Here is a 17,564-nt window from a genome sequence, read left to right as displayed (position 1 = left end):
CACACACACACACACACACACACACACACACACACACACACACACACACACACACAGGAAGGAGACATTTAAAGGTCATTACAAAATAAATAACTGGGGCAATTACATGGTAATTGTAATATTCAGATCATGCCATAGTCTGAATCAATGTTGCAGAAGTCAGCGATCCGGTGGTTTTGGCTAATGCTGCGTTCCAGGCAGGCTTTTGAAATCGTAAATTACAGCTTCAAGTCACGACTTACGACTTTGTAGCGTTCCAGGCAACCCACTCGTGTTTCTCCGACCTGTTTTACCTGTGAAAGTCACTATAACGGCCACTCGTAACTTCTGACCCGTGAACTCGTACCAGATCGAACTGGTACCACTTCACAGGTCGGAAAAACACCAGTTACGAGTTGCCTTGAACGCACCATAACAGTCCTCGTCCCTACGTCACCACATTCAGGCGCATCCCTTGGCTGCACACACAGAGAGGACTGCCCCTTTATGCCGTTCTCTCTCCTCATTGGATAAAGGTTGTAGGATACAAGGAAAGTTTTCTCCTGGGCTCAGAGCAGAGCAGAGTGACTGACAGACCCGTGTTTCAGACCAAACACTCTATAGAAGTGATTGCTGTCGGAAGATACAACTATTTAAGACTTAGATTAACACAAACATTCACCTGACTTCTGCTTTAATGTTTACCATAAGCTGCACGTACTGCTGACGTCATGACGGTAGTAGATGTGAGGCCTCTGGGCCGGGTTCTAAAGCAACATACTGCCAAGCTCCCATTCTTCATTTTACAGTAAACATAATATAGAAGTAAACGCCAGTCATAAATACCACAGTCATGTATTTTGACAAAGTGCATTTCTCTCTCTCTGCTCATCTTAATCATCCGATTTCTTAAATAAATGATTTCAGACTAAATATTTTTTTATGGAAAAGCCAGACTGGTATTCTGCTCCTCTGAAAGCATCCTCCATATTCAACCTGTGTGTGTGTGTGTGTGTGTGTGTGTGTGTGTGTGTGTGTGTGTGTGTGTGTGTGTGTGTGTGTGTGTGTGTGTTACCTGTACTTGGGATGTGTGATGGCGTAGATGATGGGGTTGTGTATCGCTGACGCCTTAGCGATGATGGCGGGAACAGAGTTCATGTAGGGGGTCAGCATGTCGGCGTACCTGCAGAAACACACGGAGAACACGGTGAGGAAGCTGAACCAGCGGCGGCTAGCGGCGGCGGCTAGCGGCACGGCGGCTAGCGGCACGGCGGCTAGCGGCGGCCGCTAGCGGCGGCGGCTAGCGGCACGGCGGCTAGCGGCACGGCGGCTAGCGGCGGCGGCTAGCGGCACGGCGGCTAGCGGCGGCGGCTAGCGGCGGCGGCTAGCGGCACGGCGGCTAGCGGTACGGCGGCTAGCGGCGGCGGCTAGCGGCACAGCGGCGTTCATTTCTAGGCTCCTACAGTATTTGTGTGCAGATAAATGTTAAAATGCAGCAGTTTACCTCCGTCTAGATCTCATTTTGTCAGAAAGGTTTCAGAAGCCTGTTGTTTCTATACTCTTTTATTTTTGCCTCTTTTATGCAGCCCAGGCTTTTGAAAAGAGAGTAAACATATACTGACTTACAGGTGATGTGTATTTTTGGGGGAAATATGGTTCCTGGAATAGTCTGTAGACAATCATAATCATTCAACTGTTTCACTGGTGTTAAAAATGCACTAAAAATCGAGAAAATCTGCAATATCATAGAATCGCAATTTAAATTGAATCGGCATCCGAAGAATCATAGAAGAATGGAATCGGGAGAAGAGCGTATCGTCCCAGCCCTAACGTTTACCCGGCGAAGGCGGTGAGGGCGACGGAGGAGTAGGGCGACCAGGAGACCACGTAGAGCAGGATGACGATCAGAGCGATCTTCGCCATCTTCCACTCGTTCTGCAGCCGCTGGAAACTTTTCACAGAGTCACGAGAACTGGAGTGACTGTGACAGCTGCCGGAGATCTTCACCACCGCCCTGCACACACACACACACACACACACACACACACACACACACACACACACACACACACACACACACACACACACACACACACACACTGTAAGGACTTTATATAAATATATATTTATTATGTGAGGATTCTCAGCAGTGTTGGGGAAGCTACTTGGCCAGCCTAGCTTGTAAACCTCCATGTAGTGGAGCCTGTAGACTGAACAAACTAGTTAGTAAAACTACAGCAGTAAAAAGTAGTTTTATCAACTACTTCTACTCATTTAACTCAGTGTTAAATAAATCAACATGTGGTGGATATGAAACAACAATGTTTAAAACCATGGGCCGGCCAATCAGAGGCAGCGTTGGCTTGGCAGGTTATGACATCATTTATGCCTTTTGTCACATACGGTTCATGAACACAATAATGGCAAAAAATATATATATATTATAGGTCTTTTTTTAAATTGTAGCCTAGTTTGTAACTTGAGAAGTTAAACTATTAAAAATGACCCAAAATGTAGGCTAGTTGAAACACTGAACGCAGCACAGAATCTGACTGTAGTTGAACAACCAGCAGGTTACAGCAGGTTGGAGTGAAGCTCTGTGGTTCATCTGCATGGAGTTTAACAGGGTTTATACAGGAATCTTGAAGTTAATTTTAATACATTTTTAAGACTTTTTCAAGACCTTCTCAATATTTTTACCTCACCGCCACTTCAAGCTGCAACCATTTACATCAGTGACACTTTTAACTTAAAAGTTCTAGTTTGTGATAAAGACTATAGACCACTATGATACAACAGAATTCAAAATAGGCTGGGATAATAAATAAAAGGCAAAGTTTATAATAAAAAAAACCCCAAAAAAACATTGCTCCACTCTCAAAAAACCAAAACAACAATCTTCTTTTCTTTTTTATGTACCAGTTCATCTTTGTTTTTTAATAAAATGAATAAATTCACACACTTTCACAATGTTTTTTAGGACTCAAACTCTTGGACAGCTAATTCAGAAAAAATACCCTCAAAATTCAAAATGTAAGACTTTATAAAGTTGTGAAAATAGTTTTTAATACTTTTTAAGGGTCTTAATTTTCCCAAAATTGATTTATCACCTTTTAATACTTTTAAAGACCCCGCGGATACCCTGTTTAAGGTGCTAGGGCCAGTTGTTCTGTACCACGCTGGAGCACGGGGGCAAACTTGCTTATCCATGGTACAAACACCTGGTGTGAGTGTCTCCCCAACACTGGTTAAGGCTCATTTATGCTCCATGTCTGCGTCCGTTCACACGTTGTTACCGTCACTGCCCACATACTTTCCATGCGTCCTTTACGTTGGCATGGATGTTCACCAACACATCCACCAGGGGGCACAACATTGACATAAATGGGCCTTTATCAGTTACACACACACAGACACACACACACAGACACTGACTGGTTTGTGCTGCGAATGGCTCTGAAGATGAAGAAGTAGCAGTAGATGATGATGAAGAGCGGCAGGAAGAAGACGAAGATGAAGAGCAGCATGGTGTACGCCCGCACCGACGGCGTGAAGGTCATGTAGTCCCACGTACAGGAAGTCATGAGGCCTTCAGGGACGTACGCACCTGAGGGACAGAGAGAGAACAACACTCAGTGTGTGTCTGTGTGTGTGTGTCCAGTTGCTTTCCATTTCATTTCCTCTGAGACACTCTGAGCTGGATGAATGAGAATATTCACAGGTTCATCTCATCTTATCATTACTACAGAGGCAGATGTTGATTCTTTACTATGATGCAGAATCTGCAGTTCCAACTGTTCTGACTCTCAATGTATAGGACGAATCTCCTTGTTGTTTACATTCTACTTCCTGGTAGAAAACCAGCTGTAATGTGAATGAGATCAATAGTAACCAACGAGAGTTTAGCTATATTTCATATTTTTCACGCCCTATCACCGTTTAGACAAATCTGAAATGATTGAAGAAACATTACTATTTCTGTGTGTGTGTTTTGTGTTGCTATGTGTTGTATTTATTCAGTTTGGGGGAATCACAGTGTCTAGAAAGCATCAGTGGCTCAGCTGACAGGGACAGCTAACGGTAGCTAAGCTAACGGCGGTAGCTAAGCTAACGGTAGCTAAGCTAACGGTAGCTAAGCTAACAGCAGTAGCTAAGCTAACAGCAGGACGTCAGCTGTTAAAACCCTCCCGTTGTGGGACACCACATGAAACTACTCCAGTTAGCTCAGTCATGTTGGAACTCAGATATCCGCTGGAGAAAATATTTTTTCATGGAGCGTTTATTGAGTCACTGAGTTATTAAAGCAGAAGTAAGTGGTCCGGTCGTTTTCGCTAATGCTGCGTTCCAGGCAGGCTTTTGAAACCGTAAATTACAGCTTCAAGTCACGACTTACGACTTTGTAGCGTTCCAGGCAACCCACTCGTGTTTCTCCGACCTGTTTTACCGGTGAAAGTCACTATAACGGCCACTCGTAACTTCTGACCCGTGAACTCGTACCAGATCAAACTGGTACCACTTCACGGTCGGAAAAATACGAGTTTCCTTGAACGCACCATAACAGTCCTCGTCGCTACGTCGCCACATTCACGGCGTCCCTTGGCTGCACACACAGCCCTGCATGCCGTTCTCTCTCCTCATTGGATAAAAACTGTAGGATACGATAAATGTTTTCTCTTCGGCTCAGAGCAGAGCAGAGTGACTGACAGACCCGTGTTTCAGACCAAACACTCTATAGAAGTGATTGCTGTCGGAAGATACAACTATTTAAGACTTAGATTAACACAAATATATCACTTACTTCTGCTTTAAAGTTAAACAGGTAGCTAACCGTTAGCCCGGCTAATCTATGATAACCATGACTAATTACAAAAATGTGCACATGTAAATAGTAATGTTTGTCCAATCATTGGTTTTATAAACTTTACAAACATCAGATTAGTCTAAACGGTGATATAGTGACATGAAAAATTAGATAAATATAGTGAAACTCTCGTCCGTCACTATTGTTCTCATGCTGGTTTTCTACCAGGAAGTAGTTGGAAACAACAAGGAGATTCGTCCTATAAAATAAACTGTAAATGTTTTTATACTATGAGAGTTTTTCTAAAAACAGAGGTTTTGGGGGAAAAAAATCCCTGCTAGAACAAATGAATTGTTCATTATTCTGGTTTAGAACTGTTATCTATAAAAATAAGTCATCTTTCTTTGTTTTATTTGCATTTATGGGATATAAACTTGCATTATACTGTGCAGAAGTCTATATTGATGGACATGAAGAGTTTGCTGAATAGGTTGTGCTGATTTTGGATTAGTGCTGCACATAATGAAATCTTAAAGGGATAGTTCAACATGTTGTGTGTTGTGTGTTGTGTGCGTCCTCACTCACTCCAGCCGAAGAAGGGCGGGAGGCTCCAGCCCATGGAGTAGAGCCAGGCCGCCACCAGGATGAGGAAGGCCCGTTTCCGTGACAACACGCCGATGGAGGTGAGGGGCCGCGTGATGACGAAGTAGCGGTCGACGGCGATGACGGTCAGAGTGATCATGGAGCAGATCCCAAACAGAGCGCCGCAGAAGGCGTAGAACTCACAGCCTGAACACACACACACACACACAGGGCACAGTGGTCAGTGTGTGTGTGTCTGTGTGTGTGTGTGTGTCTGTGTGTCTGTGTCTGTGTGTGTGTGTGTGTGTGCACCTTTTTCTCCAAAGATCCATTTCTTGTGCATACTGGTGATGAAGAAGGTCGGGGTCTGAGTGACGCACATCAGCAGGTCGGTGATCGCCAGGTTGATGATGAACATGTTGGCGGGAGTCCTGAGGCTGCGGCTCCTACACACACACACACACACACACACACACACACTAACATGAAATCAACACACACACCTAGCCAAGGCAATTTGATTTGTTCATGGTTTCAGTCGGGTGACGTTTTTGTTGTGAGCGCATCTAGCATGTTATAGCATTGGCTTTGTTTAGAATTAGCGTTGTTTAGCATTAACTTTGTTTAGCATTGGCTTTGTTTAGCATTGGCTTTGTTTAGCATTAGCATGTTATAGCGTTAGCTTTGTTTAGCATTAGCATGTTATAGCATTAACTTTGTTTAGAATTAGCGTTGTTTAGCATTGGCTTTGTTTAGCATTAGCGTTGTTTAGCATTAACTTTGTTTAGCATTGGCTTTGTTTAGCATTGGCTTTGTTTAGCATTAGCATGTTATAGCGTTAGCTTTGTTTAGCATTAGCATGTTATAGCATTAACTTTGTTTAGAATTAGCGTTGTTTAGCATTAACTTTGTTTAGCATTGGCTTTGTTTAGCATTAGCATGTTATAGCGTTAGCTTTGTTTAGCATTAGCATGTTATAGCATTAACTTTGTTTAGAATAAGCATGTTATGGGGGCGGTGTGTGGCGCAGTGGTTAAAGCGGCCGCCCCATGTAGAGGCTACAGTCCTCAACGTAGGCAGCCCCGGTTCGAATCCCGCGTCGGGCAGCCCTTTCCTGCGTGTCATTCCCCCTCTGTCTGCCTCCCCCTTTCCTGTATATCTCACTGTGTGCTATCAAGTAAAGGCAAAAAAGCCCCCCCCCCCCCAAAAAAAAAAAAGAATAAGCATGTTATGGCATTGGCTTTGTTTAGCATTAGCTTTGTTTAGCATTAGCATATTATAGCGTAAGCTTTAGCATTAACATGTTATAGCATTAGCTTTGTTTAGCATCAGCGTTTTTTAGCATTAGCATTAGATTTTTCTAGCATTAGTTGATACTAATGTTGGTTTCTGTGCTGAGTTCAGATCGTTGAGCTCTGAGACCGTCAGTGGGCGGAGTCACGTCTGATCAGCTGATCTGAGGTCAGAGTTCAGTCTGATGGAAAAACCTCTGCTGCTAAAATTAACCCGTGATCGATGAGGCTGCATCATGGAAGCTTCTAATGAAGGATCAATATCTGCCCCATAAACACCGATCAATACGTGGATCAATCTGGTCTGAAGCTTCAGAGGAAGAGAGGAGCGGGAAACAGGACGGAGAAACTTTAAAGGTGTAGCTACAGAAACGTCCGTTTGTCCTGTTTGTCGAGTTGTCACGAGCTGCAACACGAGTTTACCCGAGTAAGGAAAACGAATTTGATTGGTCGTTATCGAGTGGGCGGGATATTCAAAGCTTGGGGCGAGACCGAGCTCCATGTGTGTGTGCGTGTGTCAGACGTTTGAATGACGGATGATGGATCCAATAAAAATAAATATAAAATTATAAATATGTAATATATATAATATATAAAAATATAAATATAAATAATAATAAAAAAAATACCACACTTTCATCCTGGATTTACTCGGAAATAGAATTTTGCACAAAGTTTGGCCTCCATCGTCTGATAGATGAGTTATTACACTACAGTGGAATCAAATTCAATTTTCTTTTCTGTACAGCTTTAACTGATCAATAATCAGTAATTATCAATCACTCTGTGTGAAATATGAAATAAGTAGTTGATGTAATTGATAGATTCTCAGCCGTGGATCGGCCTCACCTGCTGAAGGCGTAGATGACCAGGAAGTTCCCCACCATGCCGGTGATGCCGATGGCGAGGATGACGGAGCCGATGGTGTAGTGGGCGTGGTCAGGGACGTCCACCGTGGGGAAGGGGCGGGGCAACCGGGGCCCCATCGCCACCTGAGGACAGGAAACGCATCACAGTCTGACCGATCCTGTCTCCGGTTGCCATGCCAACAGAATCAGGTCATGAGGTCATGGTGAAGTTTTAGTGAGACTCAGGGTGTTTTCACACCTGTTTAGTGCAGCACCAAATGTTAAAATGATCCACTGTTTAATGTTTCAGTTAGTGCGGTTGCGTTCACACCTGCTTTTTGTCACTCGGGACCAAACTTGGAGAGAGTCGTGTCTCCATGACGACCGGCTGAAATCTGGAAGCGCTGATTGATAAAACTTTCATGATGGAGACTCCAGTAGGGCCGGTTGTTAGTAGCTCTGTCATTTATTTCTATATTGTTTGCATGTATAACTCTGTTTGGTACTTCCGTTCACCCAGCTCGGTCCCGTTAGTTCCCGGTTAAACGTTAAACACGGCGGACCTCTGCTGCTCGGTAACCACGGTAACCAGCTGCTACGCCAACCTGTCCAGTGTCTGAGCGACTCAGCGGACTCAGCGGACACGCACCGACCGGCTGCCCCGTGGGGGGAGCTCCGTAGGACCGGAGCACCGGGCGTCTCCCCGCTGCATTAACCCGTTGTCAACGACTACAGGAGCCCATTTAGCTCAAACTTGTTGAGTTCACCTGGCAGTTGGCCCGCACCAGAGTGCGGTTGCTTTCACACCTAAACTAGTGCGCACCAGAGTTCAGCTGGAGCCGAACCGAGACCAGACCAGACCAGACCAGACCAGACCAGACCAGACCAGACCAGACCAGACCAGACGAGACGAGACGAGATGAGATGAGATGAGACCACCTCCTCAGGCCGAACTAGTTTTGGTGCTTTCACACTGACCCAAACTGGACCAAATTTAGTGTGATCTAGATTTAGTGCTAACACTGCAGGTGTGAATACACCCTCAGTTCAATGGAGCTGAACACATCTGGTCCTCAACACATCTGGTCCTCAACACATCAACACATCTGGTCCTCAACACATCAACACATCTGGTCCTCAACACATCAACACATCTGGTCCTCAACACATCAACACATCTGGTTCAGCCTCTCAGTCTGTTTAAAAGCTGTTTGTTTGTTGTTAGTTTGTTGTTTGTGTGTTGTGGTCCTGAGTGTTGATGTTTCCGGTCATTGGAGCTGATCAATAATCAATAATGGCCTGCAGCTGCTCCAGTGACGTCATCAATCACTGATCAATTCTTCACTCAGCTGCGTTTACAGAGCGACAGCATCAAACCAGAGCTGCTCTAAATGTGAGTTAGTTAACATTAACACTGTTCACAGCAGAAACAACGACTGGTGAAATAATGAAGAATAATTCCTGACTGAGCTGAAGTTCTTCCACATGAACCGACTCTGACCGCGGCTCCTGAACACATCACCACTGTTAAAGGTTGAGCTGCTCCTGAACACATCACCACTGTTAAATGTTGAACTGCTCCTGAACACATCACCACTGTTAAAGGTTGAACTGCTCCACAGATGGATTGAGCTGCTCCTCGGACCGACAGACGGGATCTAACTGGTTCCAACCGGATCAGAAGTTACTCACCGTCGTGGCGGGAAACTGGAGCTCCACGAGCCGGTAAACATCCACCCCCGAGCCGTTCCCGCTCCACGCGGCCGCCGCTGACAGCTCCACGGTCTCCGCAGAGAGGACGGTCTGCTGCTGCACGGTCCCAGAGCTCATCCTCACCCCTCCTCCCTCCTCCCCCTCTGTCTGCAGGGGGGGGGGGGGGGGGAGAGAGAGACACACACACACAGTTGACTGACAGGTCGGTGACATTAAAAACAAAACAACAGCGACAGTTTGAAACATAATTAATGAGCTGACAGTGAAGTCACTGCACAGAGCAGCAATGCATCATGGTCTTTGTTGTTCTCTCATATTAACAAAGACAAAACTGACTTAACTTGTGAATAAATGTGATTGGTCAGTTTTTCAGAAAGGTGCAATGGCTGATGGGAAATATTCTCAGCTCTACAGTAGAGTACAGTATGAAACACTTCCTGTCTCCTAAAGGGGGCGGAGTCACGGTCTGTCTGCTGGTCTCCTAAAGGGGGCGGAGTCACGGTCTGTTGGTCTCCTAAAGGGGGCGGAGTCACGGTCTGCTGGTCTCCTAAAGGGGGCGGAGTCACGGTCTGTTGGTCTCCTAAAGGGGGCGGAGTCACGGTCTGCTAGTCTCTCCTAAAGGGGGCGGAGTCACGGTCTGTCTGCTGGTCTCCTAAAGGGGGCGGAGTCATGATGCTGCCGGTCTCCTAAAGGGGGCGGAGTCACGGTTTGCTGGTCTCCTAAAGGGGGCGGAGTCACGGCCTGGTCTCCTAAAGGGGGCGGAGTCACGGTCTGTTGGTCTCCTAAAGGGGGAGGAGTCACGGTCTGTTGGTCTCCTAAAGGGGGCGGAGTCACGGTCTGTCTGCTGGTCTCCTAAAGGGGGCGGAGTCACTGCCTGCTGGTCTCCTAAAGGGGGCGGAGTCACGGTCTGCTGGTCGCCTAAAGGGGGAGGAGTCACGGTCTGCTGGTCTCCTAAAGGGGGCGGAGTCATGGTCTGTCTGCTGGTCTCCTAAAGGGGGCGGAGTCACAGTCTGCCGGTCTCCTAAAGGGGGCGGAGTCAGGGTCTATTGGTCTCCTAAAGGGGGCGGAGTCACGGTCTGCCGGTCTCCTAAAGGGGGCGGAGTCACGGTCTGTTGGTCTCCTAAAGGGGGCGGAGTCACGGCCTGTTGGTCTCCTAAAGGGGGCGGAGTCACGGCCTGCCTGCTTTTCAAAATCCCAGTTTTTTGAAAAACCGACACGGAGCGTTGTAAAAGGTTTGACAGCAGAAATGATCTCTAGGACCTTGAAGGATTAAAACCTGGGTGGACAACCCGGTCAACTAGCTGCTGGAAAGCTACAGGGGACAAAACCCCTTTCTGGGGTCATTTTGCTTAGCCTGGCTCTCGCCAGACCCTTGTAGTTCCGCAAAGCTACGCCAGAGGCGCTACGCTCAGCTTCGCACAAGGGTCTGGACTCGAGGCCAATGCAAACTTCTTCCCCGGAGCAAAAAATAATGAACCAATCAGGATCGCCGGGCGGGACTTTCTGAGGTGTGACGTAGCGCTGAAGCGACTGTTTGAGTCAAACAACAATGGCGGCTCGCAGTGAGTGGCTGAAGTAGCACGTCAACAAGATAACGGACAAGTGGTTTATCCAATCACATACAAGATTTTTTTTACAAGGCCCCGCCTTCTGAAATGAATCGCCTATGGAGCAGTCCCAGACCCTTGTGTGGAGCTCAGCGTAGCTTTGCGGAACTACAAGGGTCTGGCGAGAGTCAGGCTACATTTTGCTGGAGAAATGATGTAAATGCAAATAATGGCATAAATAGTCATACAACTATAACATTTGGCAGAGAGTATCTTGACACATAGGGGGAGGCATGAAAAAAAGATTCTGGGGTTTGTTGCAACTCGATTTTAAGATATCACCCTCAACATCCCAAAAAAGACCCAAAAAAAAGTACTGTTCGCCTGACAAATTCTCACGAAAATTATTATTTTTCAGCACTTTATGGAGAATATCTATGCCTAACATGTATATAGAAAATTCCCTTAATTCATAAGCTTCCATTTGAGTCCAAGACAGCCTTTCTACTAGCTACTGGAAAGCTACAGGCTGGCTCCAAACAATGCAACACCTATTGTGAAAAACTCCATGTTAACTGGCCTGATCAGAAACCATTCTATTTCTGGTCTCCCCAAAGTGAACAGACAGATAGAGAAGACCGTTGGCCACAGCAAGTGGGGCTTTGGAGATAGAAAGGCTATCTATCCAGCCTGTAGCTTTCCAGTAGCTAGTAGAAAGGCTATCTTGGACTCAAATGGAAGCTTATGAATTAAGGAAGTTTTCTACATGTTAGGCATAGATATTCTCCATAAAGTGCTGAAAAATAATAATTTTCATGAGAATTTGTCAGGCGAACAGTACTTTTTTTTTTGTCTTCTTTGGGATGTTGAGGGTGATATCTTAAAATCCAGTTGCAACAAACCCCAGAATCTTTTTTTCCTGCCTCCCCCTATGTGTCAAGATACTCTCTGCCAAATGTTATAGTTGTATGACTATTTATACCATTGTAGTACCTAAATATTTGCATTTACATCATTTCTCCAGCAAAATGACCCAAGAAAGGGGTTTTGTCCCCTGTAGCTTTCCAGCAGCTAGTTGACCAGGTTGTCCACCCAGGTTTTAATCCTTCAAGTTCCTACAGCTCATTCCTGCTGTCAAACCTTTTACAACGCTCCGTGTCGGTTTTTTTTTGCTTTGCCCCCTGCAGGGTATATACAAATAAAATTGCCTTGCCTTCTCATCACATCATTTTAAAGCAGCAGTCAGGTGAATTTTTGTGTTAATCTAAGTGTTAAATAGTTGTATCTTCCGACAGCAATCACTTCTATAGAGTGTTTGGTCTGAAACACGGGTCTGTCAGTCACTCTGCTCTGCTCTGAGCCCAGGAGAAAACATTTATCGTATCCTACAGTTTTTATCCAATGAGGAGAGAGAACGGCATAAAGGGGCAGTCCTCTCTGTGTGTGCAGCCAAGGGATGCGCCTGAATGTGGTGACGTAGGGACGAGGACCAATAGATCCATGACGAGGGCGGGGACTGCTAACTCCATCGGCTGACAAGACGTTATGGTGCGTTCAAGGCAACTCGTAACTGGTGTTTTTCCGACCTGTGAAGTGGTACCAGTTTGATCTGGTACGAGTTCACGGGTCAGAAGTTACGAGTGGCCGTTATAGTGACTTTCACAGGTAAAACAGGTCGGAGAAACACGAGTGGGTTACCTGGAACGCTACAAAGTCGTAAGTTGTGACTTGAAGCTGTAATTTACGGTTTCAAAAGCCTGCCTGGAACGCAGCATTAGCCAAAACCACCGGATCGCTTACTTCTGCTTTAACCTTATCACATGTTCAGTACCTGAGACTCCAGAGGAGGACTGAGGAAGACCAGGACCAGAGACTCAGTCGGGTCCAAACTGATGAATCTGGTTGATTTTAATCCAGAGAAGACGTCGACCTCCGAGTTCAAACAGGAACGAAGAAAAAGAAGAACAGCTCTGCCCTCATCTTCATCATCTTCATCATCTTCATCATCCTCAGCAGCTCCAGAGTCTGAGGAGTGAAAGAGCTCCTGAACACACAGACTGGTTTATAAGGGAGGCAGGAACACACACACACACACACACACACACACACACACACACACTGATCTGTTTGTGTAACTGCTTCATCATTTCATCTGATGAGTTAAGTCGCAGCTCGACATCATCAACATAATGACACACAACACTGACCCAAAGACCCACATAGACACTGTGTATGTCTGTGTGTGTGTGTGTGTCTGTTAGTGTGTGTGTGTGTGTGTGTGTGTGTGTGTGTGTGTATGCGTGTGTGTGTGTCATCACAGTGATGAACAGACTCAACTAAATGAAATTCCCAGAAAAGAGTTTGAGCGTAAACTGATGTAAATTCACCTTGACCCAGAACCACCCAATAATACCTAACTGCAGCCATCACTACAGACGTAAACACGCCCCCCCCCCCCCCCCCGGTCCAAACCACTGTAATGGCTGCTGTTCGTTTAGTTCAAAGTGAAAAATTCCGTATTTAAAGATAGTTTTGGCATTAAAGCAGGTTTTTATAACATATCTAGCGAGAAATAGCTATGCATTTTTTCACCATTATATCTCTTCATTTAATGTATGTAATGGCTTGTTTGTTTAGTTACAGAGATATTTGCTATTGTTGCTATGGTTACCATCAACACTTGACCGCACAGCCAGGCTGGTGGAATTTGTTCTCAGTAGGCTAGCCTACTACGTGGTACAGTTTAAAACATTTAAATATTATAAAAGATATTTTTTTCTAAAATAAAAGTTTTCAACTTTTGTGTTTGAAGGTTCATATTTAAAAGATTTGTGTACGGTCATTTATTTAAGTAGTCTTTTGACTTGTATGGCTCGGTTGCGGCAATGCTAATTTCTGTTAGCACGTCTATGAGGTTTTACATTATACGTTAGCATTAAGCTAGCGGACTTAGCCTATTGCTTGAACCACCAGGACCCAGAACCACCAGGACCCAGAACCACCAGCATACTTGCCAACATTGGGTTGTGAAAAATAGGGAGATTTTTTTTCATCAGTTTATCAGGGTTCATTCGCCAGGTGTGGCTATAAATTGCCATCATTTCTTGCCTTGTATTTTAAACCTGAAGGAAACTTGTTCTGAAACTGTTTCTTTGATAGCCTATTCAATAAATGTTTCTGTTTACCAATCAGGACAATGGGAAAAAAAGCAGTTGTAATTGTTGAAATGAAAACCAGAAGGCTGACCAAAGGTGGCCCTGTCCAGTAAGCCTACCTGAAGATGCATAGAATCTGTCAGTAAAGTCAGAAGGGGTGAAAAAGTTGAGTCACTAGACCCCTGTTGGGGGGTCTGGGGGCATTCCCCCCCACAAAAAAATGTAATTTTTAACACATAAATGAAGCATTCTAGTGTACTCTGAGAACATAAAGGGAACAGACTAAAAAAAAAGAAAAAAGAAAAAAAGCAGCACATTTAGGTAGTAGCTACTGACTGAAGGCAAGAATGGCTGGAGTGACACTTAACATGAACTCAGAGCTGGTCTGGTGGGGGGCAGTGGCTGGTGGGCAAGAACTAAACTCGTATTTTAAATCTAGGGGTCTGGATCAGCCATTCAAGGGCCCGTTTCCTCTGCTGTGCGGGGGGGCACGTCTGTGGAGCGGTGCATCGCGGACATGCACGGAGGGGGAGTATGGAAAAAAAAAAAAACGAATGTGCGCCGCCGCATCCGCTCGGACCAGCGGGTCCGCTCGTGCCGACGTCGACAGCGGCAGGCAACCGCAGTATCAACGCTACTGGTATCACTGACTCCAGTCAGTGACATGTCACCGGCTGGCCTCATACGTGCAGGCAGGCCAGGGTTGCCAGATACGGCAACAATTATCCCCCACAATCTCACTTGTTTCCTTCACTGTAAAATCGGGAGATTAGCGGGAGAAATTACTAACCGGGAGCATCGCGGGAAATAGGTTTAAAAGTCGGGAGTCTCCCGCGTAAATCGGGAGTGTTGGCAAGTATGCACCAGGACCCAGAACCACCAGGACCCAGAACCACTAGGACCTGGTCCCATTAACTGAACTGAAGCCTTTATTATTGCTGCATATAACAGATAATAACACAACGTTACCAGACAGAGTTGTTGTAGAGGGAAATACAGAGACTGTTGATGAAAAACTGTCCCTGAAGGCAACGTGCATCAGTGGTTTTTCATGAATTTCCCTCTAGAACAACTCTGTGTGGTAACGTTGTGTTATTATCTCATAGCGTGGTGAATGTGCAGCTCACAACTTGTCCACCAGAGCGTTGTGGAGTTGTTGGATTGTGTATTTGATGAGTTTGATGAGGGAAACCAAAGAAATCCCATAATGAGCCTCCGTAGCGTAGCTCTGAACAGCTCACGGCTCTGCTCCGCCGTTCTAAAAACAGCTTGCACCGACAATGAAAGGTAACGAATCTACTGCTATGACTATAGGGATTATGGCAACTTCAACATCTTTGTAACTTATCTTCACTACAGTCACTAGTTCAGGTCTGCGTGTATAAACTGGGACTACGTTCCTATCAGGATTCATGTGTTACCAGTGTCTAGGTTAGAGTTAATTAGAGTTTAACCCTCCATCACCCGTTAATACGTTTTAAATACGTTAGTGCTCAGAACAATTAACAGTTTTTCAAGCTTTTTGTATAGAGAGCCTAAGCGGAAGCAGGAAGTAACGTCACCATGGGAACTCAACTCTGAAAAAGTCTCCATGTGAGTGAACGGGAGTCAAAGTTTTATTTCATGATCCGTTTGAATTGTGCCATGAGTAAAAAACTCTGTCCTCTACCTGTTTAAAACATCACGTTTCATGAAGAGAAATCAGCAGTTTATCGTAAAACTACTGTAGAATAAAACTCCGAAGAGTCCGTAACCATAGAGACTCCAGGTGGTCAGGGGCGTCTCTAGGATTTTGACACATCCGGGGCTTAGCCCGGAAGAGTGACACATGCAAAATTTTTAGGCATAGAGACATTCTCCATCATTGGTGAAAAAGGTGAAAACGATGCAATCCACAGATCATCAAATGAATGACCCATTTAGAATTTAGTTCTATGTACTGACATTAGCTAGCTACGTAACAACACATTGTGTTTCCATTTAACACATTAGCAGCTACAGTAAAAGAGGCAGGCTGTGCAGGATCCCTGTCTGCTAACTAGCTGCTATCATGCATGAAAAAGAAAATAAACAAGATGGTTCGATGTTATAGCACATTAACTTCAGCAACTTTCCCCTCTAGAAGAAGCCCAAACTTAGTTATTTCTAGTTATTGCTTTTTTTCTCATGTAATATCAACCAGAGCAATATCAACTAGCTGCTAGCTAGCTAACGTTAGCTACTACCCTCTTGTAGTTCCAGCTGCAACACTCTTTTCGAAATTATACATTTTTACATAATTTCTATTCCCATTACCTTTTTGATTGCTGACCACCTTTGGGGGAAAACATGGAAATCTTTTTTGTGGCATCTTGATACACTTTAGCTGCTACTAGCTACCAAAAGACAGCTGCAGCTTGCTGTTGTCAAACCTGCCTGCTGTCAGGTATTTGTTGTCAAGTTAAATGCGCCGCTGTTTTGGGTGAATGACGTCAAGTGCGACCTGGACATAGATATATATACGTAGATGCCGCCTCTGACGCTGCTGCCCATTGGAACGGATTGTTACCGCCGCCGCCATCTTGAGCAGGAGGTGTCTAACTGTAGTCTACAGAGGCAGAGGTCTATCACTGAATTTTCAACCGATTTTCAAGCCGTTTGTTTTAATATAAATACTACAATTCAGCTACATAACTCACGTTAGCAGTTAGGGTTAATGTAAGTGCCATGAAACTGATTTAATATGGCCTAGCACAATTATATAGGTAGCCTACAGTGGTTTACACTCACTCGCCGGCCTCATCACCATGGCAACCACAAACTCACAGCCGGGGGAAACAGCTAATAAGCCTATAGCCTACACATACAGGCAACAAAATAACAAACTATTAATATATTAACTACCGGTATATGCACTAAATGTAACACATCTCCACCCTATGATACGTTACCTTAGTTTCATTTATGTCAGATAACTCACCTACATCAAATTCAACAAGTTCATAACAGTTATATAATATAAAACAACTTATTACTTGAGAAAAGTTCTTCCATGTCTCTTCGTTTTGGCGTTTCTTTCAAGGGAACATCCGTACGCGGCACAAAAGTTTGGCATTTCACCAGATTCACAGCTGTCAAACCCTCTGACTGTTGACTGCTTGTCAGGAGGAACTACTCCTCAAGATGGCGGCCGTGAGACATTCCAAACAAGCCCGAATGCGGCATCTACGTATATATATCTATGCGACCTGGAGGTGTTAACCACTTGTGTGCCAAAGCCAAAGTAGTGGCTTTTTAAAAATATAATTAATTGTTACTCAAACCTGTCCAAAAACACTGTTTTATCGAAGCATCAACATAAGATAACCGTAGTTTGAGGATGTGATCTTAAAAAAAAAAAAAAATTTTTTTTTTTTTTAAAATTAATATTCGGGGCTAATTAAAAAACATCCGGGGCTTTAGCCCCGAATGTTTTAGCCTAGGGACGCCACTGCAGGTGGTGCATAGATATATATATGTCGCTACCCGATCTGCGACGCTACCCGATCTGTGACAGCCACGTACGGCAACTCCACTTGGACAAACTTAGTTGAATTGACTTAGGATCACTGCCCTATGTGCGTCGCCAGAGACGGTTTATCTTTTTATTTATTTTTTAAAATACTTTA

The 17,564-nt window shown here is 44.9% G+C and overlaps 2 protein-coding genes across 3 annotated transcripts in view; one reads left to right on the top strand and one right to left on the bottom strand.

Annotated features, from left to right (window-relative positions):
* The window catches only part of LOC146972896 (melanopsin-A-like), a 15,439-nt gene extending 6,111 nt beyond the window's left edge, over positions 1-9,328 (bottom strand). Inside the window, exons 1-7 of the mRNA XM_085799123.1 lie at positions 9,195-9,328; positions 7,504-7,646; positions 5,675-5,808; positions 5,366-5,569; positions 3,415-3,586; positions 1,817-1,993; positions 1,055-1,162 (exon numbers count right to left, since the gene is read on the bottom strand). Coding sequence (XP_085655249.1) covers positions 1,055-1,162; positions 1,817-1,993; positions 3,415-3,586; positions 5,366-5,569; positions 5,675-5,808; positions 7,504-7,640 — 932 coding nt within the window. The 5' untranslated portion in view covers positions 7,641-7,646; positions 9,195-9,328. The remainder of the gene's footprint in view (positions 1-1,054; positions 1,163-1,816; positions 1,994-3,414; positions 3,587-5,365; positions 5,570-5,674; positions 5,809-7,503; positions 7,647-9,194) is intronic.
* Positions 1-17,564, top strand: part of yipf3 (Yip1 domain family, member 3) — a 302,848-nt gene that overhangs the window by 126,460 nt on the left and 158,824 nt on the right. The gene's annotated exons all lie outside the window — the stretch shown is intronic.

This window comes from Trachurus japonicus, chromosome 15 (assembly GCF_045865225.1).
Source record: "Trachurus japonicus isolate A0001 chromosome 15, Traja_1.0".
In the NCBI taxonomy this organism is placed as follows: Eukaryota; Metazoa; Chordata; class Actinopteri; order Carangiformes; family Carangidae; genus Trachurus; species Trachurus japonicus.
The sequence above is the reverse complement of the archived record's forward strand: the minus strand, read 5'-3'. Positions and strand labels throughout refer to the sequence as shown.